Genomic DNA, 19494 nt, shown 5'->3' with positions numbered 1-19494 from the left:
GATTATATATTTCTTCATGACCTCACTTAATCTTTGCCTGTCAGCTCTTCCCATCACCTTCAAGCAAAAACTGAAGAACTTCCAAGTGGAGGAAGGACACAGCATCACGCTGGAATGTGAGATCTCTAAAGCGGGTGTCCCAGTGGAGTGGAGGCTTGGGGGAGATCTGCTGGAGAACGGAGAGAAGTACCACATTAAGCAGAGGGGCTCGGCCCTCGAGTTGATCATCAGAGATGCTGAACCAGAGGACAGCGGGGTTTACACCTGTGTGTGTAGAGAGCAGAAGACAAAGGCCACTGTTAAAGTCATTGGTATGTTCATTGTGTGAGATGAGTGAAGGGAAGCATACCTTCTTGTTTCTTTGTTTATTGTTAATTGATCCTTTTTAGAAGTATATTGACCTACTTGTAAACCACTTCAGACCAGAAGGATTGCCGGCAATCACGGCCGACATTAGGCCAAGACATACTGTCCTTAAAAGGCTGTAGCGGGCTCTGATTTAAAGCTAGAATGAAGATATTGAATATGAAACTAGATGACTTAAGGCATCCAACCAACCAATTCCTAGCTAACTCGCCGGGAAGGAGGCTAAATAACTTTTCAAAGTAAGGCTAAATTTTAGCTTTACTAAGAGACATAACAGACATTTATGCTAATCCCATGCAATTTGGGACAAAAAAACAAGAAGTTTTTTGCATGTAGTATACATGTATTATTTTTGTCTATTCTAAAAATTGGTGTATTTGACTATTCCTAAACTAAACAGTCCTGAAATTGGAAAAAAAGTGGAAAAGCTAAGACTTGTATGATTGTATTCATATGTGATGATGTTAGTCCTCATAGTAATCATCTCATCGTAGGAAGGTCATTTGTTTGACCGGTTATGACTTCTAACATAATCATAGCCTCATGGAACTTTACAACAACAAACTAGAGACCTTCAGCATTCAGAGGATGTATGGCTTTCCTAGGTATATTGACAATAAGGGGGTTTCCGAGCAATTTCTAGAATAAAGACATAAAAGTGCAGGGGAATGGCCATCATGTTCTCAGCCCTTCAAGACTCAATCAAACACAGTGTTTATTACAGATTTATGACCTTAAAAGCTTGACACAGTACTGAGCTGCATGTCAAATTAATCTTCAGGTTCCCAGCTTTGAGATGATGTAAACTTCTCTGTGGCTCATACTGTTGACCTGCTATCCCCCCTAAAGGTCCCATGTCTCCCCCTAAAAAAGACAATTATGGGTTAATGATCTTGCTTGTCGTCTAGTTTACATGTATAGTACAGTATCTGTGTTTGGCTCCACAGCTGTTCCCGCCACATTTAAAGGAAGTCTGAAGAGCCAGGAGGCTGAAGAAGGGAACAGTGTGAATTTACGCTGTGAGCTGTCAAAGAAGGGAGTCCCGGTGCAGTGGCAGAGAGACACTCAGGTCATATCTGAGCAGATATATCGGGGGAAGTATCAGATGAAGTTTGAAGGAAAGACAGCTCAGATGACAATTCTCAACGTCCAACCAGAAGATGCAGGGAAGTACAGCTGCATCACAGGCGATCAGAAAACCACCGCTGAAGTCAAAGTGAAATGTAAGTTTGAAGCAAAAGAACTTGCAAAGACCAATGAGAACACATCTGTTGCCCATATTAACAAATAATAACTCTATGGTTATAAACAAGTCATTTTGATAATATCTAAAAAGCCGTTATTATGGGTGTCTAGTCCATGACTCAGCTGTCTCAGTAGATCTCTTATTTACTGAGGTGACTTAGTGATACATAACTATGTACAGTTCGTTTAGCACAAAATCCCAAAACCCATACCTATGATACCAAAGTGTTTTTTTAATGGTGTCAAGGAGAGATGGAACACGAAAGTGTAAGAATGTGCTGCTTGTATTGCAACAAACAAAACATCTAGGAGTGAGGGAAGAGCATGAGCCATGAGGGCAAGAGCATTTGATCAAGAGGAAATGGCAGGTATACCAAAGCAATGCAATCAATGAATACAGGGTCTTCTACTTTACCCACAACAGCACTCCCTGTGACATTCAAACGAGAGCTCCAGCGCCTGGTGGTGAAGGAAGGGGACAGTGGAGTTTTCTGCTGTGAGCTCTCCAAACCCGGAGCTCCAGTGGAGTGGAGGAAAGGCAGGGCGATCCTAAAGCCTGGAGACAAATATGAGATGAAGCAGGAGGGACCTTTCACTAAACTGGTCGTCAACAACGTAGAGGAGAGCGATGCTGGCAAATATATCTGCAAGACTAAAGACAGCCAATCGACTGCTGAGCTCACTGTCCAAGGTAAGAGAAATTAAAGTCAAAACTCCCCCATGTTGAATTCATTATTTTGTGAAGCACATTTTTTTTGTTTTTTTAAATTCTCCCAATGTATTCAACAGAATCACCTGAGCGCAGACGCCAACGAGGTCAGCTCTAACGTAGTACAATAAAAAACAAAATAGACCCAGTGTGTATTAGCACTGTGTGAGCTCCATTATGTAGATTAACTAAAACTCAATGGAGAGATTATTTCATATCTTGTCCTGCTTACGGCTTAATGTCACAGTACTTGGCGTGTATTGTACATTACTCATAAGCTGGGTGAAAAGATACAGTAGATGGGATGTGGATTCACGTCATGTGGGATGTGTAGGCAATAGTTTTTATTACATGTTTAATATGTAATATCACACCATATAATTCATTCCACTGTCCAGTTTGAAATGAATAGTTTAGTAAAAGCTGATTATGAGCATGACAGATTGTCTTGTGAACATACATGCTGTGTTGTTTGCATCACTGCTACAATGCAACTTCCATGTAATATTGATTATGTTCCTTGTCATACTTAAGAAAATTAAATGTGTTATTGAATTCAGTAGAATTGTGCATGATCATATGACTATTACCATGTTTACTTTTTAGCTGTTTGGTCTGAATGAGATTAGCTCTCCATCAATCTTTATTTGGCTCTAAATGTTCATTCTTTTCAGGCTGCAAAAACAATTTTCCCTTTGAGAATTAATTCTAATGTGATCATTAATTCTCAGTGTGGGAAATACATTTTTTTCCGCTTTTATTTCTTTTAGCTGATTTCCAATTTGATGTACTTTCTTTTAATAAGATTTGACTCTTATTGACAGATTTACCACCAAGCTTTAAGATGCCACTAGTCAACCAGGAGGAGACGGAGGGCAACAGTATGTTTCTGCGCTGTGAGCTCAACAAACCTGCCCCTTCAGTGGAGTGGAGGAGAGGAGGAGAGCTGCTGAAAAATGGAGACAAATACCAGATGAGGAAGAAGGATCTGCAGGTGGAGATGAAGATTGCGGACCTTAGTCTGGATGACACTGGAGATTACACCTGTATATGTGGAGAAAAAAGTACAAAAGCCAGGATCATTGTGAACGGTGAGTACTGCATACACTACTGTACAATAAGTTGCATTGTTTTGCTTTAGTGCTTTTGAGTGCACTCAAACAGCTCATATATACATAAAGTATGTCAAAAGATAAAACATACAATTGAATCTATCAGTAAAGAGTAAAACAACACAGAACTAAATGCAAAACGGACTAAATTGACATGAGCAATGCAGAGTTATTGTTGGTTTCAGTGGATTTCACAATTTGATGTGGATTTCATAATATTTGGTTGGTTGAAAGTTGTAATATATCAGTACAGTAGGGTGATATGATAATGGATACATATGTTTGCAATTATAGCACAGCTTCAAAAAAACTTTGGAAATGAATATAAAACACAAAGTTCTCTGAAAGTCCAGAAGATTGACTGGTATTTATTATTTTGGTGACATCTTTGCCGTTGTGCTTGCCAGAACTTGGAAAAACTGTGTCTTGTATTATAAAATCTGTCTTTGATACCCTTTGCATTTCTGTTGATGATGATGTTTCTGGCGTTTTCTTTTTCAGTCCACTTGTTTTTGTTTTGGCAACGTTACACTTCCTTTTGTGTTTATTTCAAAGAAACCAACAACTAAACTGAGACCAGGTGACATTCCTGGCCATGGTTGCGCAAACTTGAATTGTCAACTGAGACAAGAGAGCAGCAAAACAGACATTCCTCCATATGGAAATGTTTCCAATCATTTTGATATTCATCCCCTGTGGTCTGTTCTAGAGCGGCCCATCAAATTCCTTCAAGAACTGAGGAATATTCAGGTGCAGGAAGGCAATGGAGTGACACTGTGCTGTGAGCTCTCCAAACCTGGCAGTCCAGTGCAATGGAAGAAGGGAGACAATGCGTTGACCAACGGAGAGAAATACCAGATGAAGCAGAGTGGCTCCACCTTGGAGCTCATCATCAAAAAAAGCCAGCCCGAGGACAGTGGCACATACAGCTGTGTTTGTGATGACATAAAAACTACGGCCACCATCATCATCACTGGTGAGAACCATACACATTATGTCCCAGAAAACATGATTATGCTTTGGCAATTTGCACATCCTATTTTCGCGGTCATTCCTCAGCGATCCCGGTAACTTTCAAGCAAAAGTTGAAGAACCAGGAAGCCGTTGAGGAGGGCAGCGTGACACTGCGCTGTGAGCTTTCTAAACCAGGAGTCCCAGTGGAGTGGAGGAAAGATGCTCAGCTTCTGAAGGAGGGAGACAAATATCAGATGAAACAGGAGGGCAGGATGGCTGAGTTGCTGATTAGAAATTTGACTCTCACAGATTTGGGGGAGTACAGCTGTTTTGTTGGCACTGTTGTGACTTCAGCCGACATCAAAGTAAGAGGTATGTTTTCCATGGAAAGACACTGTTCAGATGGTTATTTTGTTTCTTAACCGCAGTGAAACTGACCCATGGACACATGGCAGATGTATTATTAAGAAACAATAATTTTCTAGTAAAATGAAAGTAAGAGTGCACTGTTGCAATTTTGCTTAATTTGTTGATGTTGTTTTTCCTCAGCAATTCCTGTAACATTTAAACAAGAGGTGGAGAATTTGGAGGTGAAGGAAGGGGACAGTGGAGTTTTCTGCTGTGAGCTCTCCAAACCTGGAGCTCCAGTGGATTGGAGGAAAGGCAGAGTCATCCTCAAACCTGGATACAAATATGAGATGAAACAGGCGGGACGTCTCACTAAACTGATCATCAACAACATGGAGGAGAGTGATGCAGGGAAATACACCTGCAAGACTAAAGACACACAATCAACTGCTGAGCTCACCGTCAAAGGTAAAGTAGAAACCCCACGCCGAAACCATGATATGTAAGCCTTTCTCAGATTGAAGTAAATTGAGAGAACTGACTAAAATAGAATCAAGTAAAATTATATAAATCAATAAAGGATGTTAAACGATTTAAAATTAGGAGTAAGAAATTCCCAATCAAGCAACTGCTACTAATTAACTGAACATTTTCAAAGAAAATAACCAGTCCTTGGTTCTTCTGCTTACAGCTCCTCCCATCACATTCAAGACAAAGTTAAGGAACCAGCAGGTGGAGGAGGAGAACAGCGTGACGTTGAACTGTGAGCTGTCGAAGCCCGGCCTCGCTGTGGAGTGGAGGAAAGGACAAGAGCTGCTGAAGAATAATTTTAAGTACCAGATTAAAAATCGAAACAGCAGCATGGAGCTGACCATCAAAAACGCACAGCTGGAAGACAGCGGCCTTTACAGCTGTGTCTGCGGTGACGTCAAGACCACAGCCAACATCACCATTACACGTAAGCGAAGATTGTAAATGCAAGCGAGTGTGTTGAGTGTTTTTGCATTTAAAAAAAAAGATATTTCTGATTATGCAGGTTTTAAAGTTGTGCATTTGAATGAATGAGGGAGTAAAAGAGTGAAAATATCTCTCAAGGAAAAAACTAACTCTTCATTTTGCTTATTTCATAAATTATTTTTATTTTATTTTTCATTGTAGAACAATGGCTAATGGTAAAGTGTTTTGACCTCATGAAAGTCAAAAGCTTTAACATAAAAACAAACAAAAAACAATACAACATGAACTTTTTCCACAGCTATCCCGCTCACCTTTAAAATGGGTCTGAAGAACCAGGAGGCCCCCGAAGGAGGCAACGTGTCCCTCCGCTGTGAGCTGTCCAGGGCTGGGGTGCCTGTGCAGTGGTGGAAGGCGGAGGACCAGCTCCATCATGGGGGAAGATATCAGATGACACTGAAGGATAAGACAGCTGAGATGCACATCAAAAACATCCAGCCCGAGGATGTCGGGGAGTACAGCTGTGTCTTGGGAGAGCAGAAGACTACGGCTGAAGTCAACGTGAGAGGTATTTGACATGCTGCCATTTATACATGCACTTAAAACTTTCATTGCGTTTCATAGTTATCTTTAATCTTTAATGATCCATCTTTGGCCAATGCAAATCTGTGTTCATGTGATAGCACTGCTATTTCACTATTTCTGTTGCTTTGACAACCCGTTAACAGTGTGAGAACGAAGCTGAAGATAATTACGTCAGTATTTTCTATTTTTGGTGTAAATTCAGCATTTGTAACACAATGTTTCCTTACTTTCTGTTACCAGCGGCAGCATCAGTGTTCTTTGAAAAGGAACTGGAGAGCCAAGCGGTGATGGAGGGGAAATCTGTGCTGTTGTCTTGTGAAGTTTCCAGTGCTACTGTCCCCGTCACTTGGAAGAAGGACAACACTGTGGTGGAAGAAGGGGGACAATGCATTTTAAAGAAGAAAGGCCCCACACACACACTAGAGATCAAGAAACTTCACCTTGAGGATGCTGGAGAGTACTGCTGTATCACCAGAGGCAAGAGGAGCACTGCCAAGCTGATTGTGAGGGGTAGGTGGATGCTACAGCAGACTTTCATCCCTTACAAACTGATATATTTGACTAACTCATTTACAGTAAAATAAATGTGCCATGAATAAAAGCAACAGGTCGCTCTCATCTAAGTTGTTGTAAATATTTCCCATTCCATCTCTAAAAAGCCAGCTGCATATAGCTTCCTCTTCCTCCACAGAGCGCGTGCGGATCGTCACAGAGCTGCAAGGTATAACTGTGACCGCGGGTGAAGATGCAGTGTTTGTGTGTGAGCTGAGCCATGCAGACGTGAGTGAGGGTGTCTGGTGGCTGGGCTCCAGCCCTCTGCAGAAGAACGAGATGAACCAGATGACGTGGCAGGGTCGCCAGCACCGACTGGTCCTCACCATGACAACACCTGAAGAGACGGGCATTGTGGCATTTGTGGTTGGGGAGGAGAGGACCTCCGCACGTCTGCTGGTTGTTCCCAAGGCCAAAGGTGAGCATGAGGCAAAGAGTGCAGTGTAATATTTTGCAGAATTCAGTGCTGTGTTATTTCAGCTAAATGCTTTCCCCTGAGTCATTCTAAAGTTTGATTTCAAATTCTAGTTTCATTTGAGGAGAAGCCTAAAGACGTTGTGATCATGGAAGGAGAGACAGCCACTTTGTCCTGCACAACCTCGGATTTTACCTCGTCGGTTACGTGGAGGCGCAACCACATCCCCCTCCAAAACGGTGATAAATATGGGATACGCAAAGAGGGAAAAGTCAACATATTACTTATCCGTGATGTGGATCCCCTGGATACTGGCACATACTCCTGTGATACAGGAGATGTGCAGAGTAGTGCCAAACTTACTGTCACAGGTAAAAATGGAAGTTACGTTGCTTTTAGATAGTGGATTGTTGATACACAATCTAATGAAAAAGAGGTAGAGTCTATAACACTTACCTTCCTCCTTGGAATGATAAATGTTACGTCTGTTGTCTTTGAAAAGTAATTATATTTGTCAAACTATACCATACTATTACACTAAATTACTATATTATTATCTTTCTCTCCTATTTCCCAGAGCTCCCACCATTCTTCCAAGAAGAACTGCAAAGTGTGGAAGTCGAGGAGGGAGGTTCAGCCTCTCTGTACTGTGAGCTGTCTAAACTTGGAGTGCCGATTCAATGGATGAAGAACAGGCTGCCACTAAGAGCCAGCAGAAAGTACGAGATCAGGCAGGACGGCTGCCTCCTCCAGCTAAACATCAAGGAGCTCAAACTTGAGGATAGCGGCAATTACACCTGTCAAGCAGGAAGTGCAGAGACCACTGCTACTGTGTCAGTGAAAGGTGTGTGCATTTGGCAGTAAACAATTGCTGTTTCCTCTGTTTGCATTTAACCACACGACAAAATTCAATGTACTGCAAATTTTTACGACATCATAAATACACTTAGTCAAAGAAAAGTAATGTATTTGTCAGTTACTCACTACTTTTTGGAACTCATCGCATTTTCCAACATAGCAATTGCCACACAAATGTTTCCAAATGGAATTTAATCAGAGTATTTTGTTGACAGTAGTGAATGCAGTCCAGCCCACATATTTGTGACAGTGAACCTCTGGTTTTAAAACTCAAATGCTGCATGTACTATTATACTAAGCTAACACGCTAACCTAGATGTATTGTTTTATTCTTCCTAACCCTTTTTCTCAGAGCTCCCTCCATTCTTCAAGAAAGAATTAAGAAGTGTGGAGGCTGAAGAGGGAGGTACAGCCTCTCTGTGCTGCGAGCTGTCTAAAGCTGGAGTGTCAGTACAATGGAAGAAGAACAGGCTGCCACTGAGAGCCAGGGGGAAGTACGAGATGAAGCAGGATGGCTGCCTCCTGCAGCTCCACATCAATGATCTCAAACCTGAGGACAGAGGCAGCTACACATGTCAAGCAGAAAGTGCTGAGACCACTGCCACTGTGTCAGTAAAAGGTTGGCGCATTAAAGGATTTGAATGGCAATTTAATATTAGCATGATCTAAATCAGAAAACTAAACCTGGTTATTTTTCAACAATTTGTTTGATAATCAGAACTTTCTGAAAATCAATAATTTATCGTAATATGGAGCAAAGTCCACTGATCATAATCTATGACAGAAGTTAGCTACAAAAACATTAACGTAATTTCAACTGCTTATTTGGGTCTTCCTTGCTCATGTCTTAGATGTTTCTTCCGTTACATTAAAACATTTTACATCATCATTCTCTTGCCCTCCTATTTCTCCCAGAGCTCCCAGCATTTTTCAAAGAGGAATTGCGGAACGTGAATGCTAAAGAAGGAGTTACAGCCTCCCTGTGTTGTGAGCTGTCTAAGCCTGGCGTACCAGTACAATGGAAGAAAAACAAGCTGCCACTGAGAGCCGACAGGAAGTATGAGATGAAGCAGGATGGCTGCCTCCTTCAGCTCCACATCAAAGAACTCAAACCTGAAGACAGTGGAAGCTACTCATGTCAAGCACAAAGTGCAGAAACCACTGCTACTGTGTCTGTAAAAGGTTTGTTCATTTGGAAATCGGCATGGTACATTTCACAGTAAAGCTCTACATCATGGAAAACTATTTTCAAATGATTAGTTGTTCACTTCTGAACTTGCTGAAACTCAATATTTCCCAGTAGTGTAAATCTATTGTGTACATCTTTTTTAGCCTTAACTTGATTATGTCTTAAATTAAATTTCTGTTCTACAAAAACAGCCCACTGTGTTACTCCATTAACATTTTATATTTCACAGAACTCCCACCATTTTTCAAAGAAGAATTGCAGAACATGAAGGTAGAGGAGGGAGGTACAGTCTCCCTGTGCTGTGAGCTGTCCAAACCTGGCGTATCTGCACAATGGAAGAAGAACATGCTGCCATTGAGACCCAGCAGGAAGTATGAGATGACGCAAGATGGCTGCCTCCTTCAGCTCCACATCAAGGATCTCAAACCCGAGGACGGCGGCAGCTACACATGTCAAGCAGGAAGTGCTGAGACCACTGCTACTGTGTCAGTAAAAGGTGTGTGCATTTGGAGAATTCTGACTTTATCAGAACATTTCAGTCTCAGAACAAATGCTTTCCTGAACTCTCTCTGGTTGATCTGGCAGTCATTATGTTAGCCTACACTTTATGGTAAAACCACTCACTTAGAAAATAGGTTTTCCCAAAAACAAAAAAAAAGGTACAAATTTTGTGCTGGTGAGTTTTGGAACACTTTTCCCATTGCATGTTTGATTCTGTTTTTCCTTGCTGATTTCCTCAGAGCTCCCACCATTCTTCAAGGAAGACTTAGAAAGTGTGGAGGCTGAAGAGGGAGGTACAGCCTCTCTGTGCTGTGAGCTGTCTAAGCCTGGAGTGTCAGTGCAATGGAGGAAGAACAAGCTGCCACTGAGAGCCAGCAGGAAGTATGAGATGAAACAAGATGGCTGCCTCCTCCAGCTGCACATCAAGGATCTCAAACCCGAAGACAGTGGCAGCTACTCATGTCAAGCAGGAAGTGCAGAGACCACTGTGACTGTGACAGTGAAAGGTGTGTGCATTTGGCAGTGAACAGTTTAGTATTTGCTCTGCATGCATTTGAGCACACAGCAAAATCCAGTGTACTTTCTTAAGATTCTCTTAAGTTTATGGAATATGTTATGTTGCTATTATTGTTATTTAGCTATCTACATTGTATTTTGGTATCTGCATTACCAAACACATTTACTCCTGTTTGTTAGGCTCAAGCATTCTCCGATTCCACTTAAGTTGTATAATTATGTTTTTTCCCCCAATCCATATACCCATATTTGCAGAGCTTATACCATTCTTCAACAAAGAATTACAAAGTGTGGAGGCTGAGGAGGGAGGCACAACCTCTCTGTGCTGTGAGCTGTCCAAAGCTGGAGTGTTGGTACAATGGAAGAAGAACAGGCTGCCACTGAGAGCCAGCAGGAAGTATGAGATGAAGCAAGATGGCTGCCTCCTCCAGCTGCACATCAAGGATCTCAAACCCGAGGACAGTGGCAGCTACACATGTCAAGCAGAAAGTGCAGAGACCACTGCGACTGTGACGATGAAAGGTGTGTGCATTTGGCAGCGAACAGTTTAGTATCTGCTCTGCATGCATTTGAGCACACAGCAAAATCCAGTGTACTTTCTTAAGATTCTCTTAAATTTATGGAATATGTTATGTTGCTATTATTGTTATTTAGCTATCTACATTGTAAGTTGGTCAAAATGCTTTGATGATATCTGCATTACCAAACACATTTCCTCCTATTTGTTAGGCTCAAGCATTCTCCGATTCCACTTAAGATGTATAATTATGTTTTTCCCCCAATCCATATACCCATATTTGCAGAGCTTATACCATTCTTCAACAAAGAATTACAAAGTGTGGAGGCTGAGGAGGGAGGCACAACCTCTCTGTGCTGTGAGCTGTCCAAAGCTGGAGTGTCAGTACAATGGAAGAAGAACAAGCTGCCACTGAGAGTGAACAGAAAGTATGAGATGAAACAAGATGGCTGCCTCCTCCAGCTGCACATCAAGGATCTCAAACGCGAGGACAGTGGCAGCTACACATGTCAAGCAGAAAGTGCAGAGACCACTGCGACTGTGACAGTGAAAGGTGTGTGCATTTGGCAGTGAACAGTTTAGTATTTGCTCTGCATGCATTTGAGCACACAGCAAAATCCAGTGTACTTTCTTAAGATTCTCTTAAGTTTATGGAATATGTTATGTTGCTATTATTGTTATTTAGCTATCTACATTGTATTTTGGTATCTGCATTACCAAACACATTTACTCCTGTTTGTTAGGCTCAAGCATTCTCCGATTCCACTTAAGATGTATAATTATGTTTTTTCCCCCAATCCATATACCCATATTTGCAGAGCTTATACCATTCTTCAACAAAGAATTACAAAGTGTGGAGGCTGAGGAAGGAGGCACAACCTCTCTGTGCTGTGAGCTGTCGAAAGCTGGAGTGTTGGTACAATGGAAGAAGAACAGGCTGCCACTGAGAGCGAACAGAAAGTATGAGATGAAGCAAGATGGCTGCCTCCTCCAGCTGCACATCAAGGATCTCAAACCCGAGGACAGCGGCAGCTACACATGTCAAGCAGGAAGTGCTGAAACCACTGCTACTGTGTCAGTAAAAGGTGTGTGCATTTGGAGAATTCTGACTTTATCAGAACATTTCAGTCTCAGAACAAATGCTTTCCTGAACTCTCTCTGGTTGATCTGGCAGTCATTATGTTAGCCTACACTTTATGGTAAAACCACTCACTTAGAAAATAGGTTTTCCCAAAAACAAAAAAAAGGTACAAATTTTGTGCTGGTGAGTTTTGGAACACTTTTCCCATTGCATGTTTGATTCTGTTTTTCCTTGCTGATTTCCTCAGAGCTCCCACCATTCTTCAAGGAAGACTTAGAAAGTGTGGAGGCTGAAGAGGGAGGTACAGCCTCTCTGTGCTGTGAGCTGTCTAAGCCTGGAGTGTCAGTGCAATGGAGGAAGAACAAGCTGCCACTGAGAGCCAGCAGGAAGTATGAGATGAAACAAGATGGCTGCCTCCTCCAGCTGCACATCAAGGATCTCAAACCCGAGGACAGCGGCAGCTACACATGTCAAGCAGGAAGTGCTGAAACCACTGCTACTGTGTCAGTAAAAGGTGTGTGCATTTGGAGAATTCTGACTTTATCAGAACATTTCAGTCTCAGAACAAATGCTTTCCTGAACTCTCTCTGGTTGATCTGGCAGTCATTATGTTAGCCTACACTTTATGGTAAAACCACTCACTTAGAAAATAGGTTTTCCCAAAAACAAAAAAAAGGTACAAATTTTGTGCTGGTGAGTTTTGGAACACTTTTCCCATTGCATGTTTGATTCTGTTTTTCCTTGCTGATTTCCTCAGAGCTCCCACCGTTCTTCAAGGAAGACTTAGAAAGTGTGGAGGCTGAAGAGGGAGGTACAGCCTCTCTGTGCTGTGAGCTGTCTAAGCCTGGAGTGTCAGTGCAATGGAGGAAGAACAAGCTGCCACTGAGAGCCAGCAGGAAGTATGAGATGAAACAAGATGGCTGCCTCCTCCAGCTGCACATCAAGGATCTCAAACCCGAAGACAGTGGCAGCTACTCATGTCAAGCAGGAAGTGCAGAGACCACTGTGACTGTGACAGTGAAAGGTGTGTGCATTTGGCAGTGAACAGTTTAGTATTTGCTCTGCATGCATTTGAGCACACAGCAAAATCCAGTGTACTTTCTTAAGATTCTCTTAAGTTTATGGAATATGTTATGTTGCTATTATTGTTATTTAGCTATCTACATTGTATTTTGGTATCTGCATTACCAAACACATTTACTCCTGTTTGTTAGGCTCAAGCATTCTCCGATTCCACTTAAGATGTATAATTATGTTTTTTCCCCCAATCCATATACCCATATTTGCAGAGCTTATACCATTCTTCAACAAAGAATTACAAAGTGTGGAGGCTGAGGAGGGAGGCACAACCTCTCTGTGCTGTGAGCTGTCCAAAGCTGGAGTGTCAGTACAATGGAAGAAGAACAGGCTGCCACTGAGAGCGAACAGAAAGTATGAGATGAAACAAGATGGCTGCCTCCTCCAGCTGCACATCAAGGATCTCAAACCCGAGGACAGCGGCAGCTACACATGTCAAGCAGGAAGTGCTGAAACCACTGCTACTGTGTCAGTAAAAGGTGTGTGCATTTGGAGAATTCTGACTTTATCAGAACATTTCAGTCTCAGAACAAATGCTTTCCTGAACTCTCTCTGGTTGATCTGGCAGTCATTATGTTAGCCTACACTTTATGGTAAAACCACTCACTTAGAAAATAGGTTTTCCCAAAAACAAAAAAAAGGTACAAATTTTGTGCTGGTGAGTTTTGGAACACTTTTCCCATTGCATGTTTGATTCTGTTTTTCCTTGCTGATTTCCTCAGAGCTCCCACCGTTCTTCAAGGAAGACTTAGAAAGTGTGGAGGCTGAAGAGGGAGGTACAGCCTCTCTGTGCTGTGAGCTGTCTAAGCCTGGAGTGTCAGTGCAATGGAGGAAGAACAAGCTGCCACTGAGAGCCAGCAGGAAGTATGAGATGAAACAAGATGGCTGCCTCCTCCAGCTGCACATCAAGGATCTCAAACCCGAAGACAGTGGCAGCTACTCATGTCAAGCAGGAAGTGCAGAGACCACTGTGACTGTGACAGTGAAAGGTGTGTGCATTTGGCAGTGAACAGTTTAGTATTTGCTCTGCATGCATTTGAGCACACAGCAAAATCCAGTGTACTTTCTTAAGATTCTCTTAAGTTTATGGAATATGTTATGTTGCTATTATTGTTATTTAGCTATCTACATTGTATTTTGGTATCTGCATTACCAAACACATTTACTCCTGTTTGTTAGGCTCAAGCATTCTCCGATTCCACTTAAGATGTATAATTATGTTTTTTCCCCCAATCCATATACCCATATTTGCAGAGCTTATACCATTCTTCAACAAAGAATTACAAAGTGTGGAGGCTGAGGAGGGAGGCACAACCTCTCTGTGCTGTGAGCTGTCCAAAGCTGGAGTGTCAGTACAATGGAAGAAGAACAGGCTGCCACTGAGAGCGAACAGAAAGTATGAGATGAAACAAGATGGCTGCCTCCTCCAGCTGCACATCAAGGATCTCAAACGCGAGGACAGTGGCAGCTACACATGTCAAGCAGGAAGTGCTGAAACCACTGCTACTGTGTCAGTAAAAGGTGTGTGCATTTGGAGAATTCTGACTTTATCAGAACATTTCAGTCTCAGAACAAATGCTTTCCTGAACTCTCTCTGGTTGATCTGGCAGTCATTATGTTAGCCTACACTTTATGGTAAAACCACTCACTTAGAAAATAGGTTTTCCCAAAAACAAAAAAAAGGTACAAATTTTGTGCTGGTGAGTTTTGGAACACTTTTCCCATTGCATGTTTGATTCTGTTTTTCCTTGCTGATTTCCTCAGAGCTCCCACCATTCTTCAAGGAAGACTTAGAAAGTGTGGAGGCTGAAGAGGGAGGTACAGCCTCTCTGTGCTGTGAGCTGTCTAAGCCTGGAGTGTCAGTGCAATGGAGGAAGAACAAGCTGCCACTGAGAGCCAGCAGGAAGTATGAGATGAAACAAGATGGCTGCCTCCTCCAGCTGCACATCAAGGATCTCAAACCCGAGGACAGCGGCAGCTACACATGTCAAGCAGGAAGTGCTGAAACCACTGCTACTGTGTCAGTAAAAGGTGTGTGCATTTGGAGAATTCTGACTTTATCAGAACATTTCAGTCTCAGAACAAATGCTTTCCTGAACTCTCTCTGGTTGATCTGGCAGTCATTATGTTAGCCTACACTTTATGGTAAAACCACTCACTTAGAAAATAGGTTTTCCCAAAAACAAAAAAAAGGTACAAATTTTGTGCTGGTGAGTTTTGGAACACTTTTCCCATTGCATGTTTGATTCTGTTTTTCCTTGCTGATTTCCTCAGAGCTCCCACCGTTCTTCAAGGAAGACTTAGAAAGTGTGGAGGCTGAAGAGGGAGGTACAGCCTCTCTGTGCTGTGAGCTGTCTAAGCCTGGAGTGTCAGTGCAATGGAGGAAGAACAAGCTGCCACTGAGAGCCAGCAGGAAGTATGAGATGGAACAAGATGGCTGCCTCCTCCAGCTGCACATCAAGGATCTCAAACCCGAAGACAGTGGCAGCTACTCATGTCAAGCAGGAAGTGCAGAGACCACTGTGACTGTGACAGTGAAAGGTGTGTGCATTTGGCAGTGAACAGTTTAGTATTTGCTCTGCATGCATTTGAGCACACAGCAAAATCCAGTGTACTTTCTTAAGATTCTCTTAAGTTTATGGAATATGTTATGTTGCTATTATTGTTATTTAGCTATCTACATTGTATTTTGGTATCTGCATTACCAAACACATTTACTCCTGTTTGTTAGGCTCAAGCATTCTCCGATTCCACTTAAGATGTATAATTATATTTTTTCCCCCAATCCATATACCCATATTTGCAGAGCTTATACCATTCTTCAACAAAGAATTACAAAGTGTGGAGGCTGAGGAGGGAGGCACAACCTCTCTGTGCTGTGAGCTGTCCAAAGCTGGAGTGTCAGTACAATGGAAGAAGAACAGGCTGCCACTGAGAGCGAACAGAAAGTATGAGATGAAACAAGATGGCTGCCTCCTCCAGCTGCACATCAAGGATCTCAAACCTGAGGACAGTGGCAGCTACACATGCCAAGCAGGAACGGCAGAGACCACTGCTACAGTGTCAGTGAAAGGTGTGTATATTTAGCAATTTACTCATATTGCAAACCCAACAACATTATAGGTTGACAGAAAGGTCATGATATTGTATACATTAAAACAAAGTTTGTCCTCTTCTGGTATTAAACATTTTCCCATTACACTGAAGATGTATGATGTTTACAATCTGCACCCATTTCCCAGAGCTCCCACCATTCTTCAAGGAAGACTTAGAAAGTGTGGAGGCTGAAGAGGGAGGTACAGCCTCTCTGTACTGTGAGCTGTCTAAGCCTGGAGAGTCAGTGCAATGGAGGAAAAACAGGGTCCCACTAACAGCATGCAGGAAGTATGAGATGAAGCAGGATGGCTGCCTCCATCAGCTGCACATCAAGGAGCTCAAACCTGAAGACAGTGACAGCTACACGTGTCAAGCAGGAAGTGCAGAGACCACTGCTACTGTGAAAGGTGCGTGCATCTTTATATCTAATTGGCAACGTTACAGGAACAAGATAAGTTTACTCATGTTCTTTTTCTGTCCAACCTCCACCACGCATAAAGTAGTTGTCAACAAAATATGTTTAACTCTCTTGTCCAGCACTGCAACCGACTCCACCGGTAGAGCCTCCAACGATACTGCCTCAGGCAAAGGGCACTGTTCCCAAACAAACTCCTAGTCCATTGGACCAGAAGCCTGCACTCCAAGAGCCCAAACCTGTTCCTCCAGAGCCAAAAAAGAGAATGAATAGGAAAGCATCTATTACAAGTTTAGAAAAAGATGTGGAGCCATTGTTTGACCAAAAGCAGAGCATCCAACCTGCAAGGTCTACAGAGAAATATTTTGATGTTGCAAAGAATGAAACACAACTGGAGAGGCATAAGGAGAAAGACAGTGAGGTGTACAAGGATGTTGACAAGCCAATACGACTACTGGGGAAGGAGGATGGTGTAGACAGGGAGGTGGAAAAGACAGCAAGACCTTTGGAAACAGAAAAAGACATTTTCATGGAGAAGAAACAACCAGGATGGAATGCAGAGAAATTAGTCAAGGTTGACCATAATGAAAGTCAGTCAGACAGGGTTCCAGGAGACACTGTGTTTGAACAGAAGAAAAAGGAAAATGAAGTTGAACAGAGTTCAAAACACGCAGGAAAGCCTTCAGAGAAAACAAGTGAAGTTGAGAGGAGGGAAAGCCATCCAGGAAAAGTCCTGTGGAAGAACAGTGAGGATGAGAAACAGCCTGTAAAACCATCAGAAAAGTTTATTGGGAATACAACAATACGAGAAGAGAAGTCTACCATTGAGGAGGGAAAAGTAGAAGAAGAGGAACCTTTTAAACCACCAGTAAGGTCTGAAGGAAAGGTAACAGGGGTAAAGGAACAACCAAAGGAAACTGAGGAGATCATTGTCCAATCAGTAAAGCCTACTGTAAATGATTCTGACGGAGAGCATGTGAAAATGCATGTGTCCACAGAGGCAGAGAGAGAGAAAAAGCCACTGAAAGCAGTGCCATCTGTAAATCATCTGGACAAACAGTCAGTAGAACAACCTGTGAAGACTTTAGAGAAAGAGGCTGAATTTGCCCCTCCAAAACCACCTGTGAGGATAAAAAGCAAAGCAAAGGGGGCAATGGAAAAACAATCATCAAGGGACACAGAGACAGATCAAGATGATCAACAGATGACAAGAGTTTTGGTGAAAACAATGGATGATCCGCCAATTAAACAGTCAATAGGGTCTTTGAAAAAAGAGGTCAAAGAAAAACCACGATTCCAGAGGAAACAATCTGTAACATCAGACACTGAGATAATTGAGAAAATTAAGAAACCTGTGAAAGCTGCGGAGAAGGACGCAAACACAAAACAGGCGATCAAACAACCAGTAAAACCCATGAGACAAGAACCTGGACTGGATCAGGAAATGAAACTAGCAGTCGAGCCAATGAGAAGGGAGGAAGAACAACAAACAGCAAAGATGACAGAAGACATTCCTCTCCTCTACATTTCTGAAGATGAAACTTTCTCAGAGGCTTTGACTGAGATCACCGCAAACCACAGCAATGTCCAGCCCCCTGCCTCTTCTGTTGAGGGGTTGACCCAACCTGCTACTCTTCCTCCAATTAATGTACCCCAGAAAGTACAACTGCCAAATGAAGCTACACCGGAGATAGACATCAGCGTTGAGGCTGAACCACAAATGCAAGAGGCTGCAGTCAAGATCCAGGCTGCATTCAAAGGCTACAAAACCCGCAAAGACATGCGACCTGTCTTTAAAGAGGTGTTTAAAAACCAGAGTGCAGATCTTCATGGTACAGTCACTCTAGTGTGTATTGCAGAGGGAAAACCCAGCTCAGCACGCTGGCTGAGAAACGGCCAACAAATCATTAATGACCAGCGATGCCGCGTTCAGACTACAGAGAACGGTGTGTGCACACTGGTGATCAGAGACCTGACCGCCATTGACAGTGGAATCTATACATGTGAGGTGGTGAATAAGTTTGGTATGACCTCCTACAATGGAAACATAACAGTAGTACAGCCTCAAAAGCCCGCCCCGATAGTCCAGAAGCCTGTACACACGCCACTTGCGGCCATAACTCCTCTGCAACTCGCCCCATTGACGCCTGAATCCCAGGCCAAAACACAGACTCAGGATCTGCCTCAGACTGATACCCAGATACCCACTTCAGCTACAGATTCAGCAAACTATGTAGAAAATGTGAGTGTTTCTCTGTGGGAGGCCTACACCCTGACAGAGCAGGACACTCAGATGACAAGCTTACAAGAGAGGAGAGGATCCTCAGTCATTGCTGCCAGCTCCAGTGAGTTACACGTTTATTCCCCTAACTGTAATTACAACAAATATCGATTTACTCTACAATATATCTAGAGTAAAGTACTAAATGGTTTCTGCTTCCAACAGTGTCGAGTCCCTCGGATTATGACACAGCTCCGGATATGATGGAGCCTGATGAAACTGGCCCAGCTGTATCAAGGTCAGACAGCAGATAGAAGATCTGTTTTGTTATCTGACATTTATTGCTAATCTGTTAACTTTTAACTCATGAAGATACACAAAATATCTATGAATTTTGTTACAGGGAAGAAATAGAAGCAGCAGACCAAGTGCCTCCAAACGATGACAAAGAACAGATGGCTCCTCCACAACCTGCTAAAAAACTACTAAAGGTCAAAGGTAAGCAATGTTATGATCTTTAATTGCTGTGTTTCATTGTTCCTCTTCCCAGCAAGTTTCCCATCAGGTATATTATAGCTAATTTTTCTCTGTCATTCATAGGAGGGGCTCATGAAGGTAGAATGAGGACGCCATCCCCTAAGCACCACCGCACTCACACACCCTTAACTAGTACCGTCTCTGGATCAGAGTCAGAAGGCGACGAGGATAGACGAGAGGTACTTTTATCAAATTTTGTTCGATTTTGGACTTATGCACTATATTAGTAATAGTAGTAGCGATAGA

The 19494-nt window shown here is 42.5% G+C and overlaps 1 protein-coding gene across 1 annotated transcript in view; it reads left to right on the top strand.

The window, feature by feature from the left end:
* The window catches only part of obscna (obscurin, cytoskeletal calmodulin and titin-interacting RhoGEF a), a 43274-nt gene that overhangs the window by 7825 nt on the left and 15955 nt on the right, over positions 1-19494 (top strand). The window contains exons 18-44 of the mRNA XM_076088614.1: positions 45-311; positions 1314-1589; positions 2036-2302; positions 2401-2427; positions 3145-3411; positions 4142-4408; positions 4492-4758; positions 4936-5202; positions 5426-5692; positions 5990-6256; positions 6514-6783; positions 6947-7243; positions 7354-7611; positions 7818-8084; positions 8451-8717; positions 9014-9280; positions 10028-10294; positions 12150-12416; positions 12660-12926; positions 13192-13460; positions 13704-13968; positions 14744-15010; positions 16613-17111; positions 17208-18835; positions 18937-19009; positions 19115-19209; positions 19312-19427. Of these exons, the coding sequence (XP_075944729.1) occupies positions 45-311; positions 1314-1589; positions 2036-2302; positions 2401-2427; positions 3145-3411; positions 4142-4408; positions 4492-4758; positions 4936-5202; positions 5426-5692; positions 5990-6256; positions 6514-6783; positions 6947-7243; positions 7354-7611; positions 7818-8084; positions 8451-8717; positions 9014-9280; positions 10028-10294; positions 12150-12416; positions 12660-12926; positions 13192-13460; positions 13704-13968; positions 14744-15010; positions 16613-17111; positions 17208-18835; positions 18937-19009; positions 19115-19209; positions 19312-19427 (8078 nt within the window). The remainder of the gene's footprint in view (positions 1-44; positions 312-1313; positions 1590-2035; positions 2303-2400; positions 2428-3144; positions 3412-4141; positions 4409-4491; positions 4759-4935; positions 5203-5425; positions 5693-5989; positions 6257-6513; positions 6784-6946; positions 7244-7353; positions 7612-7817; positions 8085-8450; positions 8718-9013; positions 9281-10027; positions 10295-12149; positions 12417-12659; positions 12927-13191; positions 13461-13703; positions 13969-14743; positions 15011-16612; positions 17112-17207; positions 18836-18936; positions 19010-19114; positions 19210-19311; positions 19428-19494) is intronic.

Source organism: Anarhichas minor, unplaced genomic scaffold (genome assembly GCF_050575085.1).
Source record: "Anarhichas minor isolate MPS153535 unplaced genomic scaffold, ASM5057508v1 ptg000010l, whole genome shotgun sequence".
NCBI classification, from domain to species: Eukaryota; Metazoa; Chordata; class Actinopteri; order Perciformes; family Anarhichadidae; genus Anarhichas; species Anarhichas minor.
Note: the sequence above shows the minus strand (reverse complement) of the source record. Positions and strands in the feature narration are given on the sequence as shown.